The sequence below is a fragment of the Halichoeres trimaculatus genome, unplaced genomic scaffold, assembly GCF_033239565.1.
Source record: "Halichoeres trimaculatus isolate MK-OKI-2021-1 unplaced genomic scaffold, fHalTri1.1 fHalTri1_scaffold_22, whole genome shotgun sequence".
Classification (NCBI taxonomy): Eukaryota; Metazoa; Chordata; class Actinopteri; order Labriformes; family Labridae; genus Halichoeres; species Halichoeres trimaculatus.
In genome coordinates this window covers 2,078,541-2,093,606 of record NW_027437200.1, presented here as the reverse complement: position 1 = coordinate 2,093,606, position 15,066 = coordinate 2,078,541, and the positions used below count along the sequence as shown (strand labels likewise).

The 15,066-nt window shown below is 43.2% G+C and overlaps 1 protein-coding gene across 2 annotated transcripts in view; it reads left to right on the top strand.

The window, feature by feature from the left end:
* The window catches only part of dysf (dysferlin, limb girdle muscular dystrophy 2B (autosomal recessive)), a 123,399-nt gene that overhangs the window by 53,493 nt on the left and 54,840 nt on the right, over nt 1-15,066 (top strand). Inside the window, exons 37-41 of one of the 2 annotated variants that reach the window (XM_074699246.1) lie at nt 168-269; nt 854-1,015; nt 9,046-9,220; nt 9,302-9,375; nt 14,954-15,013. In XM_074699246.1, coding sequence (XP_074555347.1) covers nt 168-269; nt 854-1,015; nt 9,046-9,220; nt 9,302-9,375; nt 14,954-15,013 — 573 coding nt within the window. The remainder of the gene's footprint in view (nt 1-167; nt 270-853; nt 1,016-9,045; nt 9,221-9,301; nt 9,376-14,953; nt 15,014-15,066) is intronic. The other variant, XM_074699247.1, reaches the window with a different exon arrangement.

Sequence of the window (15,066 nt, the reverse complement as noted above, 5' to 3'; positions counted from 1 at the left end):
CGTGCTTTGAAAAGAACTGCATGTCCTAACTTGGCCGTGTTAACAATCTAAAACTTTTCCAACATGTCAACACCAAACATCATATCTTCAAATCTTCATTTTATTGGTTCAAGAGGAGCATGACGAGACGTCTCTAACTCGCTGCCTTCCTGTGTTTTTGTTGACAGCCGGAGGAGTCGGACCTCCCTCCTCCTCCGCCTCAGAGGGAGGCCAACGTCTTTGTGGTTCCTCAGGGAATCAAACCTGTGCTGCAAAGAACTGCCATCGAGGTATCGCTCAATTAAACATTAATTAGTCAGCTGAAAATATGGATCAACCCAAAAAACTTCTAACCTAAGGTTTCTTAGTGGTTTACAGAAGTATCAGATGTACTTAAAAACAGAAACGTGTTATCATCTCACTGTAGGTTTATATGCTATTATGATGCATGTGTCACAACATAAATATCCCACAAGTCACAAATTTATATCTGTGTATGAAGACTGTCATGCTGATTGGCGCTGTGAATCCACTCGCAATTATTATTCATCAGCTGATAATTAATCCTCCTCCTGCTCATACAGGATTCTCCTTTCTGCTCTCTTTGGGACAGAAGCATAGTTTGTCTATCTTTCCTCTCATTCTTTAAAACCCAATGGATAAGTTTTCCTCCAGCTTTTGTTGAACAAACCTCAGATGACTGATGATACAAAAATAAAACTCCTACAGGCTACTGTGTCTGAATATTATTTTGTGAAGTGTTTTGTTCCTGTTTTTTAAAGTTTTAATGCCTGTTTAAACAAAGACTTATTCATTTTTTTGTGGTAAATGTTACAAGAGTTAAAACTAACTTCTGTCCTATCCTCTCTGACAGATCTTGGCCTGGGGTGTCCGCAACTTGAAAAGCTTCCAGCTGGCCAGCGTTACCTCCCCCAGCCTGCAGGTGGAGTGTGGAGGCACCATGATCCAGAGCTGCGTCATCCGCAGCATGAAGAAGAAGCCCAACTTTGATGTGAATAAGCTCATCATGGATGTGGTGAGAAAACACACACACACACATATTACACACACACACACACACACACACATTACACAGACTTAATCAGGGCTGAGGCTCCCTGCTTTCATTGCTAACGAGCATCCTGCTGGGATGTGGTTTGTTCACGTCATTAATCTTCATCAGACAGACCACAATAATCAACTCTACTGTTTCTCTGCTCCACTTCCAAACATGGACACATCTCTAACAGAATTAAAGCTGCGACTGCAAGTCAGATGCTGTTTTTCCGCCTGTGAAGGAGCAGGTCTGCAGCTCAGCTCTGTTAGAAAGCAGGGTTGTGTCTACTGACAGTGTATGCATCTGTAACAGTCGGAGAAAAACAGGGTGGAGATCTTTTTAAACCATGGATGTGCAGAGGTGGATTAAGGTAGTCATGGACCCCTAGGAGATTCTCTCTGTGGATGTTTCTGTGATGTCCCATAGACTGTCCAACTCCAAGGCAGTGCTGCCACATCACGCAATAGAAACAAGCGACCAGCTCTGAGGAGCCAAGGCCAACAGGTGACTTGAGCCCTGTTTCCACTAAGTGGTCTGGTTTAGATCAGTATGGTGTGGTACAGGTTGGATCAGTGTAGCCTGGTCCTGTTTGCATTTTCACAGCCAACCCTACCCCCTGAGCTAGCCAGATCCCGATAGCCGCATCAGTTAAATAATAGCGCGATGCCATAGCAGCGCGACACAGTGTCCCCACTAATAAATCCAACGAAGAAGAGAGACGCGACACAGTAAACAAAGAGCAACGATAAAGACATCCAGCAATTTGTCTTCTTTGTGATTGGCATGTGGCTCTTTGTTGCAAAGAACAAGCAAGCTTTGTTTCAGAGAAGGCTGTGTGCCACCAGGAGAAATACAGGAAGTGACAATTCTTTTGACCAATCAACAGTCTGCAGTGTTGTAGCTCCATGTCCTGGATCAGAGCAGTTAAGTCTCACACTAAACCGCTGAAGTGTCCAAAAAAGTGGGACGGCTTTTCTCGGTTATTTGGGGATCTGTCCCAGGATTAGTCACTGGAAATGCCACAAAATGCGTGCTGTGCCGGGACGAACTGGACTGATCTGCATGGTGGAAATGAGGCTTTAGCAAACACAGTTTACATAAAAACTGTCAATGACTTGTTTTTAAACTTTAATTAACAGAAAACACATATGCATTGTGCATTCATAACAGCAAATGGACACTTAACAACATAAAAACTTTAAACGACATGACCTTTCTTTGTTTAATTAAATATTGTCTATAAAATAGAAATAATTAAAATGATTAAATTAAATAGATTTTTCTTTTTGTGACGAGCTTAGAGGAAATCAGGCGGGGAATTATACAGGATACAAATCAAGCCCAAAAACCTGTGTGGTCACATGGGCACCTGTTGATTACATAGATAGCATGTTGAAATTTCCAACAATAGTCCAAACAATCAGAGGGCCCCTTCACACATGGGGCCCCTAGGCTAAAGCCCAGGTGAGCCTGTGCGGTCATCCACAGCCATGGATGTGACTGGGCAGTGGCATGCACAGACTTGTTGAAGAGGAGGGGCAAAAAGGGAAAAAGGCACATACAGCACACTCTCAACAATGTACAGGGCACTTTGGCTCAAGAACGGGCACTCTGGCTCAAAAGTGGGCACTGTGGCTTCAAAGTGGGCACATTTGCATGTCTGGCTCCAAACCGGGCAGTTTGACACAAAGTGGGACTTTGGCATGTTTGACTCCACAGTAGGCACTTTGGCACCAGAGCAGGCACCTTGGCATCAAGGCTGGCACTTTGCCTCCAAAGCAGGCACTTTGGCATGTTTGGCTCCAAAGAGGGCACTTTGGCCCCAAAGAGGGCACTTTTGCACGTTTGGCCCCAAAGAGGGCACTTTTGCCCCGAAGCTGGCACTTTTGCTCCAAGTGGGCACTTTGGCCTGTTTGGCTCCAGAGGAGGCGCTTTGGCTCGGAGTGGGCACTTTTGCCCCAAAGCAGGCACTTTGGCATATTTGGGTCCAAAGAGTGCACTTTCGCCCCAAAGAGGGCATTTGGGCCCAAAGACGGCACTATTGCATGTTTGGCCCCAAAGCAGGCACTTTGGCTCCAAAGTGGGCACTTTTGCCCCAAAGCAGGCACTTAGGCATGTTTGGGTCCAAAGAGGGCACTTTGGCCCCAAAGAGGGTACTCTTGCATGTTTGGCCCCAAAGAGTGCACTTTGGCCCCAAAGCAGGCACTTTTGCCCCGAAGCAGGCACTTTGGCTCCAAAGTGGGCACTTCAGCTCTGAGCAGGCACTTTTGCATGTTTTGCCCCAAAGCAGGCACTTTGGCATATTTGGGTCCAAAGAGGGCACTTTGGCCCCAAATAGGGCACTTTTGCATGTTTTGCCCCAAAGAGTGCACTTTGGCCCCAAAGCAGGCACTTTTGCCCCGAAGCAGGCACTTTGGCTCCAAAGTGGGCACTTCAGCTCTGAGCAGGCACTTTTGCATGTTTTGCTCCGAGCCGGAACTTTGGCTCTAAGGGGGCACTTCGGCTCCCAAGTGGGCTCTTTTGCTCCAAGGCGGGCACTTTGGTGTGTTTGGCTCCTTAGAGGCCACTTTATCATGTTTTGCTCTGAAGCAGGCACCTTTGGATCTTTCTCTCCATAGTGGGCACAAGACTCAAACAGGGCACTTTTGAGTGTGTGTTTTGGCTGATGAGAGGGTGTTGTGTCACCTAAGGGGACACTTAACTGTGCGTTTTTAACGACTGGGGCCATTAAGTTGGGCTGACGCACCCCAAGTCCCCCTTGTGCACACCAGGGCGACTGGGGCCCGGAAGCTGATAATAACCACTGACGTAAGGCTGCTTGCACTGCTGTCTCCAGGGTTAGTTCAGATAGCTGGATTTAAAACTTTCCTGTTATACAACAAGTCATCTATCTTTCAGTTCAGAATTATTGATTATTCTGGGATCTGGACCAATCAGAATTTACTAGACTTAGTCCAAACAGTAAGAAACTGTGTGATGCAGAGAAGCTAGAAACATTGTTAAAACAAAGAAATAATTCACTAAACACAAATTCCCTTCCTTATTTTTTTTCTATTTTCTTTGTTTTTAAACCTTCTCCTCAACTGTTAAGCTAACATATTTTTCTACGACTACTCTGACTTCAGTCAGAGTGACTGAATAAAACACAGATGGTCATTTATTGTAATCAACTCAGAACCACAGTATTTGAGAGAGTAAGGAGTCATTCTTGACTGCCTATAAGAAAACCTGATTCCACTGACTATACGTTTGTTTTCTGATGTCCCACCCTCCTTTCTTTATGAAATCCTAGACTGAAAAATGGAAACATGGAGCAGCTTTTTCCTGACGCCAGCTCACAGACTTAAATGGTGTTAAGGTCTGAGTCTGATCACCTCACTGTTTTATTATGACAGCTTTAACTGGAGTTTGGAAATATTCATATACTTTTCCCCTTAAATACATGTTCAAGTTTGACTCCGGCAGTTCAACGTTAACAAGATTAGGGTCTCGTGCTAAACGCCACATTAGTGTGACAGCCTCCTCCTGCTGCTGACGCTGGAAATGTTCGCATACTTCCCTGAGAAATCCAGCTTCTGAACGGGCTCCAGGCGTTTCATGTTCACAGATTAAAGGTCTGAAGTGGACTGCGTCAGTGTTCGTATGCCACAGGGTAAAGGAAACATCATGTGCTTCCTTTAAAAGTCTCTCTTTAAAAAGTCAAAGCTTTTGGGTAGTTCTCAGGTGAGTCTGCGTCCTTATAGAGCTTATCCTGCAGCTACCACTCCTTTTCCACCTCGGGGGTGTCTCTTTCCGAGGTCTCCTGGTTTCAAATTAGCCAGCTAACACCGAAATAATGAGCTTCTCAACAAGTGATGGTCTGTTTGCACTCTAGAAGCTTCTCAGACAAACTGAGATGTTTGGAACATGAGAACATGAACACCAGCTCTGTGGTTTTGATGGATTCAGTTTTCTGTAGCACATCACTGACATCCAAGAGATCCTGGAGGTGTTTTTGCTTAAATACTGAATGCAAATAACTTATTTGATTTATTTGACAAGGACGATACAGTTTAACATAGTTCCATAACAAAGTGTGGATCTGATGTGCTGCAGGCAGTTTATTGCTATTTCTTCCACTTGTCCCTGGTTGGGCCTTTGAATAAACAGTTTATAAAATGTACATTTAACAGCATAAAATGGCATAAAGTTCACTGAGTGATGGTACAATAGACAAACGCATCAATATCAAAGTCTCTGGGAGGAGTTTGAGATAATCAGCACTAATATTACAGGTTATACCTCTGTAGCTTTCTGATTGGGTTGAGCAGGATCTAATTGATTTACAGCATGTCTAAGTCTCTATGACAACACCACACTGGCTGACAAAGTTTAGAAATGAGAAGAGAGATCTGTGTTTTTCTCTGCTGAAAAAGATTTCTGTGATTAATTTTGTAGTGATGGTGGACACTGGAGCCTAACTGTCAGACAGAAAAAGGACAGAAGAGCAGAAGAAAGATAAACAGGAGAGAGACAGAGCACGAGCTAAAAGCTAAAAGGGCTAATCTGTTTGTGCTAATGTTTATACCAACCCACAGTCAGCAGTTATTCTGCAGTGGTCTGTACAAACTTGAGAGTCTATCAATAAAATGAAGAGTGAGGTTAAGTTAGCTCTGATTGGTAGATGACTGGCAGGACATAACCAGGATTCACTGACGTTACACATTACAGACACGTCTTAGAGCATCGGGCTATCAGTAGCTCTATGTTTGGACAGCTCCTAAACTACTCTATGGACTGACAGTTAACTTGTTGTCATAGCCTACAGATACGTCGTAGCACAAGGCTGCTAGTGGCGCTATATAGCACATATAGCCAGCTACTACAACATTTGCTAGTTGTCATGTCTCAAACAACAGTGATATGTAACTGTTGATAAATACCTTAGCCCATCACGTTGTATCCAGTAAAAAAGTTGACATGAACAAAGAAAATTTGTTCCATAACAAACACACCCCTGGTTAAACATCACATGTTTATGACAGTGTGCGTGAGACTCAAGGCCAGAGGGTGGCGACACAGTCCAATTAAAACAGCTCCTCCTCATAGCATCTTTAAAAACAACAGATTCTATGAACCAGTTCAAACAGGAAGTTAAAAACATGGCAGACTCAGAATGATCACAGCTCTTGTTTTTTCTCTTGTAAAGGATTTCAAACCTGTTTGATTTCAGTTTGACATGACTTCCAGAGTTTACTGTCTTTAACAGACGAGGCTGACTGTCCAAATGTTGACTCATATTTTTGAATGTTGCAGTTTGCATACACTGAGCTTCCTGTTTCTCTGCTGCGGAACATGAAGCTCTCAGAGCTTAGTAAATTGTGTGTTTTTCTAAATGTGTCTATAATGCCAACGGATGGTTTGTTTTCCATTATTTTCAGGATGTTATTGTACAAAGATGAAAGGTTTCTAATAGCCAAAAGTGAACACTGAGCCCAGACTGTCATAAGATATGATAAATAAGAGAAGATGATGGAGTGCATAAATATCGGAGCTCCTGACTTTTTTTTTCCAATTTTCTTCATGTTTGTCAAACCTGAGCTGTGGATCTAAACTTATCCCCATAAATTTGAATTCAAGTCAAAGCAAACTTTAGTTGTATCCCACATTTTAAAACAACCACAGTTGACCAAAGTGCCGTACAAGCCTAAAAAACACAGTATATAAAACAAATAGTTAATTACATAATTCAAAAGAGTAAAAATAATAAAAAAATCATGATTAATAGCAGAAGAAAAGGCCCAATGAATAAAAGCAAAATAAGGTTTTAAAAAGCCAATGCAAAAAGGTGTGTTTGAAGTAGAGCCTTAAAGCTCTCAGTGGTCTGAGCAGTCCTAATATTAGAGGCAAAGCAGCCACTTTGAAAGCTCTGTCAATTCTTCATCTGCCTGTGTTTTTCTAGTCTTTATCTTTCAAGCAGATAAAGTTTCCTTTTGGAGAAGCACATTGACACAGGCTGTTTTTCCAAACCACTTACTACATACTGCATGTGGATGTAGTATGTAGAAGGTACTACATACTACCTACTACTTTTGCATGTAGTATGCAGTATGAATGTTGGGTCTGTTTTGTGGTATACTACTCTGGTTTCCAGTCTCCGAAGGTGAAGCAACAGATGATGTTTTTTTTTTTTTAGCCTTTATCATAAATGTACAGTTCAGTTAGCAGACGTTTTTCCCTAACACAGGCAAGAATTTAGGCAGAAGGAAATCCTGGTTAGTGTGACTACAGTGCTACAAGTTATTCAGCTGCAGGTGCTGCCATTAAGTGCAGGTTTTTTTTGTTTTTTTTTGTTTTGTTTTTTTTTAATAATGCAGCCAACAAACCACATTTAGTTGCTGCAACAATGTACTTCAACCTTCAACAACGTTCAGTAATAGTGCTGAAAAATTCAATAAGAGCTGAGTCTTAGACTTTCTGACTCATCATACCCCTGAGGACAAAGAGAAGGTTCAGATTAAGGGCCTAAGTGTTCCCAGAACAGATGAGTCTTTAGGCAGGGACTTTGTAGATAGCATAGAAGAGTCTGGCTAGAGATTTAGGGCCATGCTGGGCTGGGATAACCTGACACGCCAGACGGACAGTTTCATATGTCCGCCACAGAATTATTTCACAAGTCCATCTGGGTAGCAGCTCTTCCGATTTGTTTTCAGAGGCAGGACTTTAAAAAAAATCTGCAGCTGGTGATTGGATGACCATTCTGATTAACACACTCACCACGGACCAATCCACATCAAGCCACGGTATGACGTAGCTTATGTGAGCCTTCTAAGAAACAATAGATTAACAACTACTGAATCACGAGAAGCAGCTGTGAAAAAGGCGTTTAACGACAGCTTCCGTTTTTACAAATTTAACTTAAGAATCAAGTATGAAAGTCTGCTGACGTCTCGTCTGCTCCCACAGCTCCCACCTCTCTTCCCTGATTGGGCTGGTCAGAATTTAGCCAAGTGAAATCGTTGGTCATTGGAGCCTGGCAAGATGGACCTGCAGGAGTTCAGAAACTGAATCAGGTCTGCTCTGCAAGGATAGGGCTGGGAGCACCAGGTATCTTTCACAAGCAGAGCATAGAAGGCAAGAAGGAGTGTAGACCTGGATGAGGGGCCACATGTAGGCAGGAGCCATTCTTGTCAATATACAAAACAATCCATGTGCAGATCTGAACATTTAGTTACTTTATTAATCATATGATAGCAGAATCATCATTCTTGATTTGTAATCTTACACCAAAAGTTTTATTGTTTACTGAAAGTAAATCTGGATTTTTACTTTTACAGCTGATGAAAAAAAAAATACTTCTATATAATCCAACTACAACTGGAGAGACATGCCAGTGTCTTGTTCTCATCATTTCACTTTTATCTCACGGACCGTCCAAAGTTAGTGTTGTACCATAATGCCCACTCACTCCAGTAGATGGCAGTAATTCACCAAAACCTGCCACCTGGATAGACAAACAGCATTAGTGCTGTGCATTGTGGGAAACATTATGCCAGGTAGACTGATCCACGGCATACTGAGAAATTTTGCTGGATCAGTAGGACATCTGGGGATTTTTTGCATACTGCAGAATGTGCAAGTTTTCACATACTGTCTACTACAGACTGAATTTCGCCCCAAAAGTAGGCACTGCTAGTGTAGTAGGCGGTTTGAAAAACATCCACAGTCTTATTTAGATTTAAAACAAGATGACTGACTTCAAGCCTCAGTTGGACTCTGCCTATGTGGTCAGTCAGGATCTCTGCTGCCTTGGTAGGTGACTGAAGGAGCACAGATGACTGCATCATCAGCGTAGAGCTGAATGCTGATGTCTGGACACACTTGGGGCAAAACATTCATGAAAAGACTAAAAAGCAAAGGGCTGAGTAAAGTATGATGTTTGCCCGTCAAACTCTGCACACTGGTCATAGAATCTGGGTTCCTTTTGACCAGTCTGATAAAAGTATTTCTATTTCTTTTCTCTCTATCAGAGACTGCCCTGTGAGGAGCTCTACATGCCCCCAATTGTCATTAAAGTCATCGACAACCGCCAGTTTGGGAGGAAGCCAGTGGTCGGTCAGTGCACGATAAGGTCTCTGGAGGAGTTCAGGTGTGTCCCAGAGGCAGAGCGGGCAGCCGAGGAGGAGGACGAGCAGGGATGGAGACGTAAGAAACGGATGAGTGTGAGCATTTTTAAAGACGAACTATTTGAAAGTGATTTTTTGATGCGTTTTCTTTCCTGTGAAGGTGACATGCCCCATTCGACAAGCGGAGAGGTTTTCATCGACATCGATGACGAGGAGCCTCTCATGCCTGACCAGGTAAAAACATCCCGTCAGGTGTGCCGGAAACATGACTGTATTTGGTGAAGTGAAGGGAAAACTACAGCTCCGCTGCACAGACCTGAACCTTCCTGGTTGAATAGCTCATGATGCAGGAATTTTCCTAATCCATGAAGGATCAAAGTGTGTGTGTGTGTGTCTGTATGTGTGTGTGTGTGTCTCATGTTTGAGTCATATAACCAGTAAGTGTTAAGGTCAAGTATGCAATATTCATCTTTCCACTGGGAACATCTGTGTCTGTGTGTGTTTCTGTGTGTTATGACATTTGTGCAGTGGTGAGGTCTGATTAGAGGAGCATCTGCTTTCATGTGTGTGCGTATGTGTGTGTGTTTGTGTGTGTGTGTGTTTGTGTGTGTGTGTGTGTGTGTGTGTGTGTGTGTGTGTGTGTGTGTGTGTGTGTGTAAGCTTTCGTCTGAGTGTGTTTGCTGGTGTTAGCAGTGTAAATAAACACCTTCCAACACAACAACATGGCAGCCGTCTCTGCGGTCGGCGGTTACCGAAGCGACCACGAAACCCGCTCTCGTCACTCATCATTAATGTTCTCGCTCCTTCTCCCTCCGTCGTCTTCTTTTCGTCTGTTCCTTCAGGACGTAAACTTTCTTCTTCTGGAGGAAACTTCTAAATGATTTTCCATCAGCTAATCCCTGGTATAATTCCTCTGAACCGCACAGTTTTAATAGCTCAACCTTAAACTGAGGGCTGACGTTCCAGTTGGAGCGAGCGTCCGACATGTACGTCCTCTCCCAGTGTTTTACAATGCTCCACGGCACGTTGATTAAATGTCAACCAAGGATATACGACATGCAACTTTCAGGAGCACGTAGCCCTTGGACAGTAATTGCTGATGGAGAAACTCACTAAATAACCCCGTACCCCCTGACACACTCATCCAGAAAGACTGTTGTGGTCTATTAAATGTTTTCTCTGCTCAGCCAGCGCAGGAATGTTTAAATCAAGAGACGACATGATTCGCTCTCATTGCTAGGACGGGCCACATGAGGCTGTCACGCACTCTTTAGAAGAAGGACACATAAATAACGCACACAAACACGCACTCACAGACCGCAGCTAAATCACATCTGTACCATGGAGGACCTCGGGGAGCCGGGTCGGCTCAGGAATGCTCTGTCATCAAACTGTGGTCCTCGTAGTCCATTACACAAAAAACAAACTCATTATTGTGTTTTTAATGTCTGTGTTGTGTTAGTTTGGAGTTTGACTGGAAGAGACCAAGGTTAGGGGGCTGAGTCGGAGACCTGCATCATAGTAAAGAATCCAGAAAAGTCTGTCCAGAAACAGACCTGCTTCAAATATACCAGAACAATAATGATTTAGTGTTTTAGGATTGATCATTGCCATGTCAAAACTGTCTACAAACTTTTATACCGCCTCTCAGTCTAGAAAAAAAAATATTTATATTAACAGACAAGTTTAATGTTTTGTAATTTCTAATTAATTAATGGAAACATGTAAAAATGCAAATGCAGCCCTGAGGTAGGGGTAAAAAAACATCTCTTAGAAATGAGACATTTCTCGATATGCTACGTCATCTCCCCCTAGATGCTCACTGGTTGTCGTAGTCAGAGCGACTAGTTCTTCTCTTCCAAAGTGAACACATTTTTACAAAGTGATGAACTGATGTCAGATTAGGGCAACACATTCACAGCAAACAGACACCACCAGGATACACCGCATCACATCAGTATCAAGACAGCTAAGCTAAGAAGCTATATTATGTAGCTTCTGAATACTGAAACATTAGCTTATCATAGCTCATGTAGCTAATACAGCTCCTGAATGCAGCTTATCTGTCTGATCAGCCATGAAATGCAGTTCATTGTAGTAAAGTCTGTTTGCTGTGAATCCGTCACCCTGGTCTGACATCAGTGTAACTATTATTAGCTGAAGCTGTTGCTGTAGCAGCATTAGCTAGATTGTTATAGCAAGCATTTGCAAAATACAACCAACAAATTAAAACAGGGCTAATATTAAAATGAAGTAGCAAAGGATTGGATATCTGGTAAAGGTATCTAAATCATAGGAAATTTTTCATACTCCGTGGTTTGACGTGAGGTCCTGGTTTGTTTTTGTTTCAAGGACTGTGTACAGGGCCGGCCCTAGCTCAGCAGGCGCCCTAGGCAAAAGACAAAACCGCGCCACCCCCTGCCCTCAGCGGCAAACACACAAACATACATGCAATAAAATAAATACATAATAATAGAATAGAATAGAATAGAATAGAATAGAATAGAATAGAAAATACTTTATTTATCCCCGAGGGGAAATTCAGGAGTCACCGCAGCATTTAAGAAAACAAAAGTAAGAAAGAGTATAGAAAGTGCAAAAAAAGTCCATAAGAAATTAGATGACGACAGCCTGTCCACCACTCGTCCACCACTCTCCAGCCCAGCCAGTCTCCACCTCCACAGGGTCCAGGACTGAGCCTCCCCAGCAGTCTGTTCAGTCTCTGTCTCCTGGATCCTGTCTGCTCACAGCAGGTGAAGCTCTTCCAATGTGGGGTCGGCGTCCGATGTCAGCTCCGTCAGCCACGTCGCTGGGTTAGCACAGCTGGCTCGTCCATCCCCCCGGGGCTAGATCCCACGTTCCCAACAACAATGGATGGAAGGACAGGTCCACGTCGTCACCTCCCAGCTCACATCCGAGAACCAGCACGTCTTCCTCACCTCCTCCTCCTCAGCTCGAGGGAAATCATCAAGCCCTACACTAGTTAGCATTGACATGCTACAGGCTGCTAACAGCTAATTTTGCATGTAAACAATGCAGCCATGGTTACATGTAGGATCTCCAGACAAACACAGGAGTAAAGTAGTAAAAAAATACCGCCGAAGCCACAAAAAGTTTGGTGTCTGTGACCAACAATGAACCATACAAAGTGATGATCCACTCCAAATACAAAGATTACAAAAAAGAGACAAAAAAAAATTACAAGAAACGGACAAAGACGAGAGAGCTGCTGCAACAGGCAGCTACTTGGGTAGCGCCTAGCAACGGAATGGAATAAATTGTGAAGATAAACATATATACATTCTTTATTACTTCAATGCGCTTTAAAACTTTACAAACAGAACTTTTGTAAAAATAAAAACAATACAGCAAATCTTAACACTTTTCAAAACAGTGCAATTAGCAAAAACTGCACATCATTGGAATATTTAGAACCATAATAAAAATAAATAAAAATAAATAACACTTCCAAGTTTAGTGCAAAAGTCCCTGGGGGGAAAAAGTGCAATTCCAAAAACCTCTCTCTCTCTATTACAACATGGTAACATCCCACTTCTTGTCATTAAAATAATCCACAAAACAATACAACCAAGGTAAACCGGACCGGGAAGAGAACTCACCTACCCATGAGCGCTAGCGCGTGCATACTACTGTAAGGTACGGATCTGCTGGTCGCGTGCATTTGTTTTGTAGGCGAATCACAGAAGCCAGGACTTCACTCAAAATTATTCTTCTGTCTTCAGCGGCTGTTTGCAGGATGGATAGCAACGAGGTAATTTAATTTAATTTTGACTAAATGACCATGTTTAAAATCACTAAGTTCAACTGGTTTTATTACCGTGAAGTCGCCCCTGCACTCGTCCTGTTGAAGCGATGAAGTGAATAAAAGTAAAGACAACCACGAGCTGGCGATATCACACACTTGAAATAGGTCTAAACAAAACTACATGCTGGTACGTTCTCAAGAATACTGTAAACAGATGGTAAACAATCAACAAGTACTTACAAGTCCAGCAATAAAAGGGCTAAGTCAGCATAAGTCAGACATCTTTTATTTCACACCAGCAAATGAACACCAAACTGATGTTTATTCGCGCCCCCACCAGCAGATGGCGCCCTAGGTGGCCGCCTAGGTCGCCTCTGCCAAGGGCCGGACCTGACTGTGTAGACCTTCACCCGACCTTACGGAGAATTGGGACACCACTCCACTACATGTGCATGCAAAACCAAGGTCTAACAGGTAGAATGAGGATTGGCCCTTAGTATCCCAAAAGCACCACAGCTTACTGATGAATAGATCTCAATCCAGAGCTCGGAAGAAAAACAGTTTTGTTCCTCTTTCGTTGGGGATAAGGTTTTTAGGAACGTGGGCATTTCTTGTAATTCTGCACTCCATCATTCCTGATGATTTTTAATCTGACCCAGAGTTTGTCGACTTTCCTAAAAAAACAGTGAGCTCCTTGCCTCTCTGATCTTTTTCATTGGTAAAGGTTGCGTTGAAGGTTCAGTAACAGCCTGAGACAGTGTCAGAACCAGTTTAAAGAGGCTTAAAGAAATCGACTTCAGCATCACAACAGATGCTGGAAAATCCTCAGCTCTGCCGTTTAGTGTTGTGACTCTAAAGCTAATGAGCTCCAACATGGAAAAACCTCTTAACATTAAAAGACGGTCACATTTTGGGGACACTCTGATTCCTCAGGAAAGAATTCCCGGCTCGTGACCATCCTGGATTTGTGTCCTGGACTCTCTCACGTCTTCTTTCCTTTCTCCTGTCAGCTGGTGACTTTCACTCCTTCTTTCGTCTTCGTTCTCTCTGCTCTTACTTCCACTGCACTTTCTCAACATCTGTGATCCTCTTGTCGTCCACCCTGTAAGTTCCCTCTTTCATCTGTCCTTTCTCCTCTTCATCTCCTGGTACTGAGGGTATCTCTCCATCTTCTTTCCTCTCGCATGCTCTTTCATCCCTGTCCTCCTTTTATCCTTCCTTTTCCCCTTCCGTCTTTACAATCCCGCTCTCTTTTTTTCTATCTATACCATTTACATCGCCGCTCATGTACGGGCGCCTTATTCTTTCTTTCCTCCTCTCTTCCCTTTTGTGGTTTATCATCTACTCATCCCCCTCTGTGATCTTTCCATCATCTCTAAATTCCTCTCTTCTCTCTTCTGTCTTTAAAGTCTCAGTTTGACCCTCTCTGTCATCCCATGAACCCACAGGCGCCACAACAGACAAACAAGAGTTACGTTTTTCCGTCCTGTTGCACGGACCCAAATGTATCATTGGGTTTTTGAGGGGACGAGATAAATGCTTGGTGACAAATGGAGACCCAAAAATGCTAAATATGACCTCAGCTAATGCCCATTAGTGTGTGCATGTGTGCGCTGGCGTGTGGGGATGTCGAAATTATTGAACCAACCCTGACATCAACGCCCCCGTCCAATTAAAGAGCTCCAACATGAAAACAAGCGTGCGTGCAAACAATAACAGTGATGCAAGCGGCAGCTTTGATTGTGGTGTTGGCGGAAAGCTTAGCGCGCTGAGCGGGTTGATTTTCACCAGAGAGGGTCGATAAATCATTGGATGAGGTTTAGCACATGGTCGACACCCTGGAGAAGCAGCGAACAGCAGAGATCACATCACTTAATGACGCTGCATACACAGATGTTGGCATGCATGAGTACAGTGTGTTTATAAAACCTTCATTTGTGAACTACAGCGCAGACTTCTTGATGCTTATAACGTTGCTAACTCTCTAACCTGAAAATGTGTGTTTTTACCTGTGTGTGGGTGTGTGTGTCTGCGTTTGTCTCATAGCTTGCAGATGGAGCCAGTTCAGCTATCATTAACCTCTCCACCTCTAGTTCCAGCCTTCATGTAGGTAACAACCTTTAATCACATTTCATTCATTCATATTCAAACCATCTCAG